At 33.9% G+C, this 12,910-nt stretch overlaps 1 protein-coding gene across 13 annotated transcripts in view; it reads left to right on the top strand.

The window, feature by feature from the left end:
* The window catches only part of SATB1 (SATB homeobox 1), a 109,318-nt gene that overhangs the window by 94,401 nt on the left and 2,007 nt on the right, over nt 1-12,910 (top strand). For 10 of the 13 annotated variants that reach the window (XM_019535756.1, XM_019535834.1, XM_019535764.1 and 7 more), the window contains 2 exons: nt 10,094-10,297; nt 10,808-10,903. In XM_019535756.1, the coding sequence (XP_019391301.1) occupies nt 10,094-10,297; nt 10,808-10,903 (300 nt within the window). The remainder of the gene's footprint in view (nt 1-10,093; nt 10,298-10,807; nt 10,904-12,910) is intronic. The other 3 variants (XM_019535825.1, XM_019535817.1, XM_019535806.1) reach the window with 1 other exon arrangement.

The following is a 12,910-nucleotide window of genomic DNA, read 5'->3' as shown; positions in this document are numbered from 1 at the left end:
ACTGCAATAAAGCGAGTCACACGAATTTTTTGGTTTCCCAGTGCATATAAAAGTTATGTTTACACTATACTGTAGTCTATTAAGTGTGCAATAGCATTATGTCTAAAAAAAAATGTACATACCTTAATTAAAATTACTTTATTGCTAAAAAATGCTAACCGATAGAAAAATGGCGCCGATAGACTTGCCCGACACGGGGTTGCCACAAACCTTCAATTTGTAAAAAACGCAATATCTGGGAAGCGCAATAAAACGAGGTATGCCTGTATGTGGTTTTCGAGAAATTGAAACTTGAACCAAAAATAGGGAAGGTGATAAATGAAAAGGATCCAGTCATGCACTCGGTGCATGTACACCAATTTACTGGAATGTTACTCCATGCAAAATGTACTTCATTATTATTATATGTTTTGTGAAAGTTATATAAATAAATCTAGATTATTTTCAATAAATGAGCCTTTTCTTTGATCAAGAATGAATCTTGATCCTAAGACATGAATTAAAGAAAAAATCACTGTAATACTAAGATCTGCTTTAAAATCAGTGAGATGATCTAGGCCTGTGTGAGGTATAGTATATGAAAAGCAGTTTTTCTGGAGCAAATTTCTGTTTATTATCCAAAGAAGGATTAAACTTCTGTAAATAACTAACATTTGCTGTTACCTTGTGAACTGTCAGTCATAAAACGTTTGAAAAATTGACAGTCCCCTTTCAATAAAGGCCCTGCCTAACCAAACTGTATGTTAATACTTGCTGTAGAAAAAATGATTACACATTTAAAAGTTACTAAGCATGTTGGTAGTTACTAAATATGAAGTTACTAAGCATGTTGTCAGTTGGTTTATATATTTGTTTCTGCATGTAAAGGATTGCTGTTGCACTGAAATAAGTCTCATATATATATACTTCTCTTCAGCTTGATAAGCGATAAGGGGAAGTATTCTTTCCAGTCACCCTCTGTGAAACCTAGTGACCCATTTTATAGCCTTACACCGTAAAGGGTAATGTACCAGACTCGCTGACTTTATTAAATAATTGGCAGTTGTTTTTTCTTGTTTTGATTTTTAAGTATGGTTGTGTCTTACTTACTCTGCCATTTATGTTCTGTGTGTGAAAGAATGAATGTGATGGCAAAGAAGGGAGAATAAAGCTTCACTGATTTATTTATTTTTAAATCCATTTTCCCCTTTTTGTCTTTTTACATATGAATGTAGTTGAATTTTATGTATGATTTGCAAAATAATATGTATTATATTTTTGATTAAGGCTTGTGCATATCATTGCTATTTGTATGGAAGTCAAGATGCTATAAGAAATATATATATGAAAGTGGAGGACATCAAGTGAGAGGAAAATACATTTGGAGAAGTACATAGTTTAGTGCAGTCTGAATTGAATGATTCAGTTTTTAGTTGGCTACAAAATGAGGGGTTTGCTTCAGGTTGTTTGTTTTTAACATGAACTGGACTTTTTTTTTTAGTATATGTGTGCATGGGATTTACATGTCTAGTAGAGATTAGAGCTCTGATTCTGCAAGCTGGTTCACACCAGTGGAGCCTAACTGCCTTTTCAGTAGTTCTAAGTACAGACCAATGTTTCTTTGCACAGATAACAGAGGATTGAGGTAATATGTAGCAGACTAGATCATTTACTTTTGGTCCTCAACTGCTGATTGTAATGATTGTCCAAGTCAGTTTGACTTTTATTAAATAGATTATTTTGTTTGGTTTTCATAATTTTTTTATTCATAGAAATACAGATATTTATTGAATTCAGGCTTTGAGTACATTTCAAATGGGACAGTAGTCAAAATAAAAACACTGAAGGTTAGGTATTTTTTATGAAGAATACCATGAAAAAGTGCACATAACAACATGTACCTCTACTAGCTGTATTTTCTCACATCACAGGGAATGCCTAGTAACAGACTAGGACTGCAAGATGATGTGCTGGTTAATGGATTAAATATGATACTTGAAGAAACAAGAACATCAATATCTTCATTCTTCACTAGCAGAAAAAAATGAATCTCTTATCTTTTGAAGTTTACCTATCTTCCAACAAACCCTAGAAGTTCTTTTATACTAATTACCATCTGTTGTACCAGCAGCTACATCTTTATTTATTTATTTAAAATCACATCTGATCACATCTGGGCTCCCCTGATCCTCTACAGCAAAAGCCAGTAATAGATAAGCCAGCCTTTTCACAGAAATATCACTGACAGTGTGAAAACTGAGGTTGGGGCAACTGAAAAGATATGCATGGACAACACTTTTAGTGTTAATTATTTTATCAAACTAAAAAAATAAGTGCACTCATCTTATTAATAGTTTTTGATTAGTAGTTTCAAATTTCCTAATTTCAGGATAGGAAAATCCCAATAACTGGTGCAAAAAACTGAATTTTCCTATGACAAATAGAAAAAAAGTAGGTGATGATTTAATAGCAGAGTACAAATCCAAAGATTTGCTTGCAATTAAGAAACAAAAAGGTCATTTGTAAGGTCGGTTTTGTGCAACAGTTCTCATCACTGATGCATTTGGGGCCTAACCAAAAGAGGAGGCATAAAGTTACTGTTTCACAAGATCAATTAATATAGTATTAATATGCTTTAAAGTGGTCTCTGTTTATTGAATGACTGGACAGAAGCTCCACTGGGTTAGAACTAGAAGTGGGCAAAATGGATGGAGGTTTCACTTACTATGACTATTAAAGGTATACAAAAAACAGTTTCTAAGCTCTGATACTATGAAAAAATCATTTCCAAAGCTATATTTCATAGCAAAACCATGTCAGGTCATGACCACTTTTACCTATTACCACCTTAGTTTTTTGTATACCTTAAAAATTCACACTAAGTGAAACCTAACCATTCTTAGTTTCTAGTTTTTATCCATTCTTAGTATTTTAGAGTACAATAATTTAGAAGAGCTAGAAACATTCCACAATAACAGGGTGAATTTAAGTCGTCATTATATAATATTGTATTATAATTTAAACCAAGCTACTGAATATGTGAAGAGTAGAACCATGGGCTGCCTATAGACATGCTCTGACACATTCTAATTAAAATGCTCCAATATCACTGCAGTGTCACAAGTATTAACCCCACCCCTGCATTTCAGAATGGCTGCGGAGGCACTTTAAAGGTCAAAACCATGTTAAGTCAAGTTAATCGGTGGCCAAGTTTCAGCTCTAGTCAGCAGATAATTGTTCAAAACAAATTGCATGAGCCTTAAAATTCTTGGGTAGAATCATATTGAGGGAGGAGAAGCTGGTTAAGGTGGTATCCAACCACACAGGTGAGCCAAATCTGTTGTTCCTAATTCCCACGTAGAGCAAAATACCTGTAAGTCCTCTGTAGAGCAAGAATTCTTCTCATTCTGGTAGTGGCAACTGTCATATTTTAGTTTAAAGACTCAGAATGCCAAAGGAAAACCCAGAACAGGAAGATTGTCTCCAGTTTCCTTTCCAGCTTGTACTATATAACAGTAGCTGGGCCCACTCCTCTTTAAGAATAAGCTCGCAATTGTCAGAAAATTCTAAAAGTAGAATAATATATTTTAAGGTCAGAACAAATAGTTTTCATCACCTCATTTGTCCCCTTTGTATAGGCCCATCTAATTCACAATATGAATACAATTTAAACAGTCTTTGCCCAGTTTAAAATCGGGAACAACTGAATGTTGACCCCTTGTTCTTGATCTCTCTGATTTTTTTTTTTTTTTTTTTTACATAATACAAAATGTAATAAAATTGATTTTTAATATCATTTCATATATATTATATATGTTTACAAGTTTACTGTACTGTTTCTGTTGGAGCTGTGTGTTTAATTGGAAGCACACTTTTCCTCAAAATAACATGTGCGACTCTCTCAGTTTCTAGGTCTTGTTGTACATAGTGAGAAATCACAGTTGAAGGGTTTAATGCATTTTCTAATCAATGTGCAAAGGAAATTTATCCTTATCAGTTTAAATGTGGGGGATTTTTTCATTGTATTACGGAAGAATCTTCACTAGCAAAGATTATTCTTAAGAACTTCATAACATTTAAAGGTTAATATGTTAGGTAAAGAACAATATCTTAAGACAAACATTTTTATTATAGGACATGAAGGAATAGTTCTGATTAAATTATATGATTATTTGAATGGGAAAGAAGACAAAGTGCATCATTTCTTGCCCTCAACTTTAATGCCCTTAATCAAATAATGACCTTCTGGAAATAGTTAATTTTAAGCATTTGGAAAGATCAATACCACTTTGCCACCAAAAAATGGCCCAGATGATGAAATTTGATGTATTTAAAGTACCATTTCACCCTTTTAACCTAGTAAATAATTTAAAATGCTTTCAGTACTCCTTTGCCACCATTATGTATCTCATTGTTCAAAGTATTATGACTTCTTGTTCCAAAAGCAACCTTTCTGCACAGTGAACAGCTTACAAGCCTAAGAACTGAAGAAAATGTACTTATATATACTGTAACAGTGATTTCCACCTTGTATGTCCTTACTCCTGTACCTGGATTCTGCCCTCCTAGCTCCATAAAACAGAAGCGTCAGTGATAATGAACAAAGCCATTGGAATAAAAATGAAATTTGTAAAACATTGAATGGTTTTTGAAGAGTGAAAGTCAATATTTAAAGTTTATTTTTCTAGTTCGTCTTTTGTTTTCTCTCTTAAGTCTTTGTGTTAAAGGTGAAGGATTTGGTGGTTCAGACAACTAAAAGCCCATTTTACCCAGTTTATAGAACATTGATATGAAATTACACTTGAGTGCCTTCAGCTTTGTAAATAAAAAAAATTGCCCTCTATTAGCATGTTTGTGGGCAGATTAAAAACAGTCTTCATTAGCATAAGTAACACTTACAGATTCTTTTAAAAGTAGAAAATTATTTGCTGAATGATAAATTGCTAGCTTTATAGTTAGTTGTTGAAAATGTGCTCATTCAAAATGCCTACTTTAGTTTAGTTTAGTCTACAATGCTGATTTTTTTTTGAGTTAGAAGTACTGTTTAATGGATTATGTACTTAATCTTTGTTCATAGTAGCTGCTGAAATGTAATTCATGCTTTCCACTAAAATGTTTGTATCAAATACCTCCCTATTTAGACTGATTTCTTCTAATACCATATATTTTTATTACACTGTATGCCCCAGAGATTGGAACAAAATACTCCTGCATATAATATATAAAAGAAAACTCCCTTATATATTCACATACCAACTATAAAATGTTTTGCCTTTTAGAATTCAAATTACAGCTCTTTTTTAAAAATATGTTTGATTCCTTGCTGGTTATGCAGTAAGACATACTTGTCATTTGATGATAGTTACCACTAACAGATCTACCATAGTTTAACTGCTCTATCCCAAAGTCCTTGCCTGGTAGACTTGTTCTGTTTGGCAGAGGTGAACCTCCTGATATAGTCATTGCTCTGGAAGGATTTGCCTAACACATTTTAAAAGATATAGTAGCAGTTTTTCTTGATTCAGTTAGAATTGATGTTGAACCCGTTAATGTTGAATAGATCTGCATCAGCTTGTGTGTTTAAAAAAGGGGGGGGAATTACGTGGAAACCAGAGATTGTTGTCTCTAGGTGCTGAGAATAGGAAAGGTCAGGAATTTAATTGTAGCACAATTAAAATTTTCAAAAGAAAATGGTTGGGATGATGAGTTAAGACCTGCTGAGTTTTTCTTTAAAATAAGCTTACTTGTGTATGTCTTATGGACTAAAAAATTTGTCATTGTTATCTTCTTTGTGCTTTATCTGCAAGAGTCTGGCACTTGCTCTGTTTTCGCAGGTTTTTTTCTCCTAATGTCTTATGTTTCTTTAATAACTCCCTATCAGAAAATGAGTCAAAAGACTCTTATTTATTTTAAATATCTTAGGTTTAGCATCTTCCTTCACCATTTTCTTGCTTACTGTAGCAAGACCTTTGCAGATGGTACTTGGTTACTTGAAAGTGCATAACAGTATTTCCTTTGTGGCAGATGGATTTAAGACTTTTAGTTCTCAATAAATGTAGGTTTACAATACATAACTTTACAGGATTTGTGTTGTATATAACAGGTTTGAACATATTATCTCAGAATTCATCTGCATGGCATTTTCAGCTTATCCAGGGCCCATGCCAGTATTTTAAGTAATAGGGAGAACATAGTGATTGATAGCAGCTAAAGGCGTGATTTTGAATAGAAACAAAGGTTTTAGAACAGAAGGTGTCAAATTAAACTTTGGCAGTTTGAAAAGTAGTAACATCCTGAAAGTTCTACAAACATATTTACATGTGGCTAATGTTTGTATTTTGCCTTGTACCCTCTTTATATTCAGTGTAATGTTGCTTGGCAAATTTACTATGTTTAAAGTTTAGGTTGTTCCCAGTATCATTTTAGCTTTTTACTCTTTGCTGTATATGGCATCAGCCTAATTATTTTCAGGCTGTTTCTCCACTGTGTGGTGTACACACTATTCAAAATAGTTGTGATCTAATTTGGGTACTGACGGGTTGTTGTGTTTTTTCCTTTCTTTACAATCTTATAATTTTTAGAAGACTACAAAGTTGTGAACTATGGGACAAATCCGCCTTAATTGCATAAATTAGGAATTTACGTGATCGAGTTATAATGGCATAAATTAGGAATAATTTATCGGAAGGCAGTAGAATTGCTCTAGACTTTCTTAAGCATAAGATGGCAGAAATGGGTCCAATAAAATTTATTTCTAAATTAAAAATCTATACTAATTACAGCTTTTTATGTTGCTCCCCAAGTAAACATAAATTCAAACCAAAGAATGGCATGATTTTTTAAGTCCATCCAAATATTTAGTGGGGTTTCTCCTAAATATTACAGTCATTTCATATTTCTTGATTTGTTACATTGGTGATTGAGGCACTGTCTGGTACAGAACCCTGAACTCAAACTATGAAGAATATGCAATCAATTAATCATTTATTCGATCCAGAAGAAGTTATAGTGGTATGTAATTTTGGTCTCCTGTGGAAGTTAAACCATACAGCTCCTATTCATGCTTGTTCATCCTCTACTATGTGCTTAGACATTAATAAAATCAGCCTTTGTGCAAGTACTCAGAAATAGATAGGAAAGCCAGTAAATTCTTTCTACTCTTGGATTTTTCTAAAATTACAATTGGCTAGTTCCTTGTTGCCACATAGAACCTGCACCAAAATACCCGTCTGCTCCTTTTAAAATGTGAAGAATAAAATGGAAAAATAGACATTTTTGTTAGAATAGCTGTCTACAGCTGCAGGTTTTAAATATTTTGTCAGAAGCATCTGATTTCAGTCTCTTAAAATCACTATCTCCTTGCAAGGCTAACACAGAATGTTCCAACTTACGATTTGTCAAATTATTTTTAGATAAAGGATTAGACATACTATTTCAGGGCAAAGGTTAATAGCAAATTACTGGAAATGTTATGTTAGTCATGGATAATTAATAAAAATAAGGCTTAATCAAGTAGTATAAAAACTCAAAAGTAAACAATATAAGAAAAAATATTTGTTAGTGAATCAAAGCTATTTTTCCGAAATATTTTTTAAATCAACATACATATACTTATTTAGGAAGTATTCTAAGACATTTTTAAATATCTTAAATAGCTGTCTTTTCTCAAGGATCTCTGTGGTTCACTGGGGTATACTTACATTTTAAATGGACAGTGTGATATGAAAAAAGCAAATGTTCTTACTGATGGTTTAGATTTCTGCAGTTTGGGTATTTTTTACTTTTCTTCTCTCTCTTACTTGCCTGCTCTGATATGAATAAACTAGTCAGTTTTGCTTTCTGTTTCACAAATACCAGTATAATGCTGCATATTTTAGATGGGAAGCAGTACCAACTACAAACATTTAAAAAAAAAACAGTTTTCACTGTTTCCAAATTAACATTTTTATGACGATATTTTCAGTTAAATGTCCTACCTTTCTTTCAAAATAATCTGTTATTTGATTTTTGCCCTTTTAACTGATTTGCGCAAAGAGGAAAAACATGCTGCTGAATCCCTTTCTCTGCACATAGATTCATGTTAGAGGGACTGAAGGAACAATATAATTCTGAGTTTCTCTGTCGTCCTTATACTAATCTACAAGCATAAAGCAGGACATTTTAGGTTGGGTTGTGAAAACACACAGTTAGGTGTCCTCGGCTGCTTTAAAATGAAAAGTGTTAGGGCAGCTGTACATCATAGTATTTCTGCTAAGGGGCCGGTTAGCTTATTAGCTTACTACACCTCATGCGCTGTTACAATGGCAAGCACAATAGGGAGTCCTGTTGGTAGTATTGTGTGAAGCAGCAAGTTGGTCTTCTGTAAGGTTGCAGCATCTGGGACTCTATACCGTATTCATTTTCCAAGGCATGAAGCATCAAGCAAGGCTTCATCCAATTTTAAGATTTGGATTCTCAACTGTACTGTCATCATATTTCTAACATTTGTTTTAATTTACATAACTAAGGCATTTCCTGTACTGTTCATTGTTTAAGAGGTCTCCTATATCCAAGGGCATATATTTGACATTTTTAGCTCCCTCCTAAATATTTTCATTAGCACAAAGATGTGCTAAGATTATTTGTTTACTTCCATTGTTTTTTCTTCATGTTGCAATGATATTTTAAAACTCCTGGATAAAGATGGATAAGTCCTTAAGAAACCTACCTTTTTTTTTTTCTTGTACTTAAAGAAAATGTAGTAAACTTATCTGGCTGAACCACTTTAGAGCAATAGTACCTATGCCTGACGAATAAGTCTAAAAGCATCGGAACTTGCATGTTGTTTGTTAGTCAAGAAAGTAGCACATCATTTTCCATATAGTATTAAAAAGTAAAATTTATAGAGCTAGTAAATGTCTAAGTATTTTTATATACAAAGAAATGTGTTGCTAATGCATGCTATACTTGCTGTTTTGAGTTTCTTAAAACTTTCAATATAAAGCCAAGAAACACACCAGGATTTGATTTTACAGTATCTGAAGTGAGCAATTGCTAAATATTCAAGATGTAACTGCTGGTCTATTTTAGAAGCAAATTAGTAATCACTACAGTTCTCCTAGGATAGTCTTTTGGCATCATGCTTACTCAGTTTGCATTTTCAGATATTTTGCATGTACTGTGATATAGGAATGGTATAAAAAGTAGATCATAAATCCCTTCATTAATCCATAATGTCATGCATAAAAGTGTGAGTGAGTCTAACAGAAAAAACCTGTTTTAAAAAAGAAATGCTGAAACAAATTAACAAGATAAGTTTATTCTCAGAGCCACTTCTGCACATAGCGCTGATGAAGAAGGCATAACTCCTCAATGGTTATGCAAAGGCCTTTTTTTTTTTTTTTAAAGGACATTTGGGAATTTCTCTGTCATTATGGCAGCTCTACAGTCAAGACAGATATCTGAAATATTCTTTCCAAATAAGAAAAATTGTAGTACTAGGACTTTAAAATAAATAACTAAAAGACATAATCTACTAGCTATTGAAATATAGGTTTTGTTTCCTTAAGTACAACAAAGAAAGAGGTAAGTTTTCTTAAGGACTTACCTGTCTTTATCCCGGAGTTTTATAATACCCATTGCAATATAAAGAAAATGAATGGCAGTAAACAAATAATCTTAGCTCATCTTTGTGCTTAATGCTTTCCAATGGACGTAGGCTTAAATACAAAATAGAAAAGTAGAGGATAGAACATGGAGTTTTATTGAAGTAGTGTTCTACTTTGTGGCAAGATGCTGTCTTGATCAGGTATTTTGTTTCTAAAAAGTACAGCATTTGTATAAAACTACAGAGATGTGCTACCCAAAAAGCTCATATTCTGTGACAGCTTTGTAGAATAATATGGCAGACTTCTGACAGGATCGTATTTGCTTTGAATTTCAGTGTAGGGATCCAGAATTTAACATGAAAGTAATTTTTATCCAAGAAGTATATGAAGGAATAAGCAATGTTGTGTCTTCTGTCCTCATACACCACACTTTTTAAAACACTTTTGATTTAAAGGAGATGTAACTGAGGGTAGAAATTGTCTATTATTAAGTGTGGAAAACTAATTTTGATGATGTTATCTTCAAGGGTTGGCTCTGTGAACTGTTACGTTGGAAAGAAGATCCCTCACCAGAAAACAGGACCTTATGGGAGAATCTGTCAATGATCCGAAGGTTCCTCAGTCTTCCTCAGCCTGAACGAGATGCCATTTATGAACAAGAAAGCAATGCAGTTCATCACCATGGTGACAGGCCTTCCCACATTATCCATGTTCCTGCAGAGCAGATTCAGGTTAGTTTACCTTGGCCAATCCAATATTGCACTAAGTAAATAAAGCCTTAAACATAGCAAAGGAAATTAGTGTCTCTCTTCTTACTGCCAGACTAAACAGAGGCTTTTTAGTAAGAGATAACAGTACACTGCCATCTTGCTTCAGTCTGTACAAGGAGTGTGTGAACATATGCACTCTTTTTTAAAACTGAGAAAGACTTTGACATTGAACTGAATATTTTGCTAGGAGGAGGAATAAGCCGTTATCTTAGCTACTTAGGCACACACAGTTTGGTAGAATTGAGGATTAAAATATGGCACTACTTACTATTTTTTCCTGAGTATTTGGGAGGAAATTCTTATTTTTAAGTGCTGCTTTTTAAAATTCCGTAGAGTAGCTTCAGATCCTCAGCACCAGTGATTCCAGTGATTCACCTGGAATGGAGGGAGGGGGACTCAGCCTGATTCTTCATCCCATTTAACTCCAGTTGAAATTTGGGATGAGTCAATGTTTGTTTGTTTTTCCTTTAGAGCCCCTCTCCCACCACCCATGTGAAGGAAGAGCATAGAAGTGCTTTCTTACCAGGCTTGCTGACCACTGGACCTTGGCTGGGTGCTACTCCTCAGGTGAGCTGGCACAAGTTAATGTGTCAGGGAGAGAAATGAGGGGTTTCAAGACCCACTGCCAGATAAGAGGAATAGCTTCTTCATATACTTAAAAAGCTACATTCTGAATTGTCCATGGTAGGTCTTAACATTAATCTGGGGAGATAGTATTCATTCTGCTCATACTATTTCCCTTACCTTTGAACTAGATACAACAGTAGCCTCTGAATATAGAAGCATTATAATGCTCAAATTGTAGGATGGCACTATAATATGGATCACTCTCAGACTGAACTGTTGAAGCTATGTAACTCATATTTATTAAAGATCTTGGGGTCAGCTTTTAACTGCATCCCACAAAGGGCAGAAAATACCCATAGTTCCAGATCCAAATGACTAGTGAAACTTAGTGGATTGTTTATATATTACCTATATGAAAAATATATTTACAAAGCTAGGAAGAATAAATGTATCCAGCAGCCAAAAACAACATGCATGTGTATTAAAGATAAAACAAACTGAACAAGACAATCCCTTAGGATATCGAGTGCTAAAATAATTGTGAAAGCCTGGAAATTTACTGTTTGATTTAGCAAAAAGAGAGAGAGAGAGATCTATATTAAGTAATAAAACAGCACTTGTTTGAAAATGTACATTGTTTTTAATAAAATCACTTCTTAGGGGGATAAAAGGAAAAGCTTCTGCACAATATAAGCATTTTAATATTATGCTACTTCCTTAGATTCATTTGTCTTGTTGATAAAAATTGTGTGTTTGATCTTGCAAACATTACTAACATAACTAGTTGCATTATAATTACTTTATATGACTTAAGAGTTGCAGGACTGTGCTAAAGTACTCTGTCACTGTTATACATTGCAACTGTTTGTAGATATATAAATTATGTAGTTAATACACATCCTGATATTCAAAATACACACAGGGACCTGATCTTGCAGAGGTTTTAGGCACCTTCTTAACTTCATGCACTAGGAGTGGGAACATACAGCTTTGGGACTTCTATCTAGAACAAGACTACTCAAAGAGTGTAAAAACATGCATGTGCACAAGTATTACCAGGTTGAGAGTCCTAACTCTACTGTTATCTCTATCTCAATATATCAGTTATGAGTCCACTTAATAGGGGACATAGAATACCTGTTACATCATCTTATGACAATGAACATTTGCTGATCCAAGAAAAAAACTTGCTAGTGCTTTCTGCGCTGTAAAGGAAGAGAATTCTCAACAAAAGCAGTAACTGACAAATTTGCTTTTGATGTAAACGTGCTCTTATAATGTGTCATGCTTTAGCCAGTAGATGAGAAAAACATTCCTGTCCCCAGGGCTCAGTGCCTCACCTTTTTAAAATGACTCTAAATTCCTTGCTTCCAAATTTTCATTTGAAATGCTTGTTAATTATTTACATCATAATTTGCTTTATCTTACTCTTCTGATGTATATGCTGGCTCATTTTATTGCTTGAATTCTTTGAATGCTGCTCATTGACTTCTAATAATAATAATGCAACTTACTTAGAGCTTTGTACCTTAGCACTTTATAAATTACTTAATCCTCCTCATAGCACTGAACTAGGTAAGTATGTTTATTACCAGTTTCCATGTTGGGATACTGGACCCTAGGCAGGATGAGCAATATCCAAGGCTACTGAGAGAACAAGAGACTGTCAGAGCCAGAACTCTTAGTTTCCTGTTCTTAATTCATGATCTTAGTCCAGCATAGGTTTTAACAATCATAAGAGAACAAATTATCTAATGATGCTCTAACATATTTTCAAGTGTGTATAGACTTCAAAACATGGTAAACTGGTTTAACTAGTTTATCATGCGTAAAAAGGCAGCGTGCATTCTCTGCACTTGAGTGAAAATATTCTAGCTAGCATATGGTAAACTAGACACGGCCTGAGTATGTTGTACCATCTTCCATCCTTTTTTTTAATTACTTCCCTATTCCTTGCTCCCATTTTTCTTTCTTGTTCTTGCAGACGTCCATTCGCGGAGGCTCACT

The sequence above is a fragment of the Crocodylus porosus genome, unplaced genomic scaffold (genome assembly GCF_001723895.1).
Source record: "Crocodylus porosus isolate Cpor-Errol unplaced genomic scaffold, CroPor_comp1, whole genome shotgun sequence".
Classification (NCBI taxonomy): Eukaryota; Metazoa; Chordata; order Crocodylia; family Crocodylidae; genus Crocodylus; species Crocodylus porosus.
Note: the sequence above shows the minus strand (reverse complement) of the source record. Positions and strands in the feature narration are given on the sequence as shown.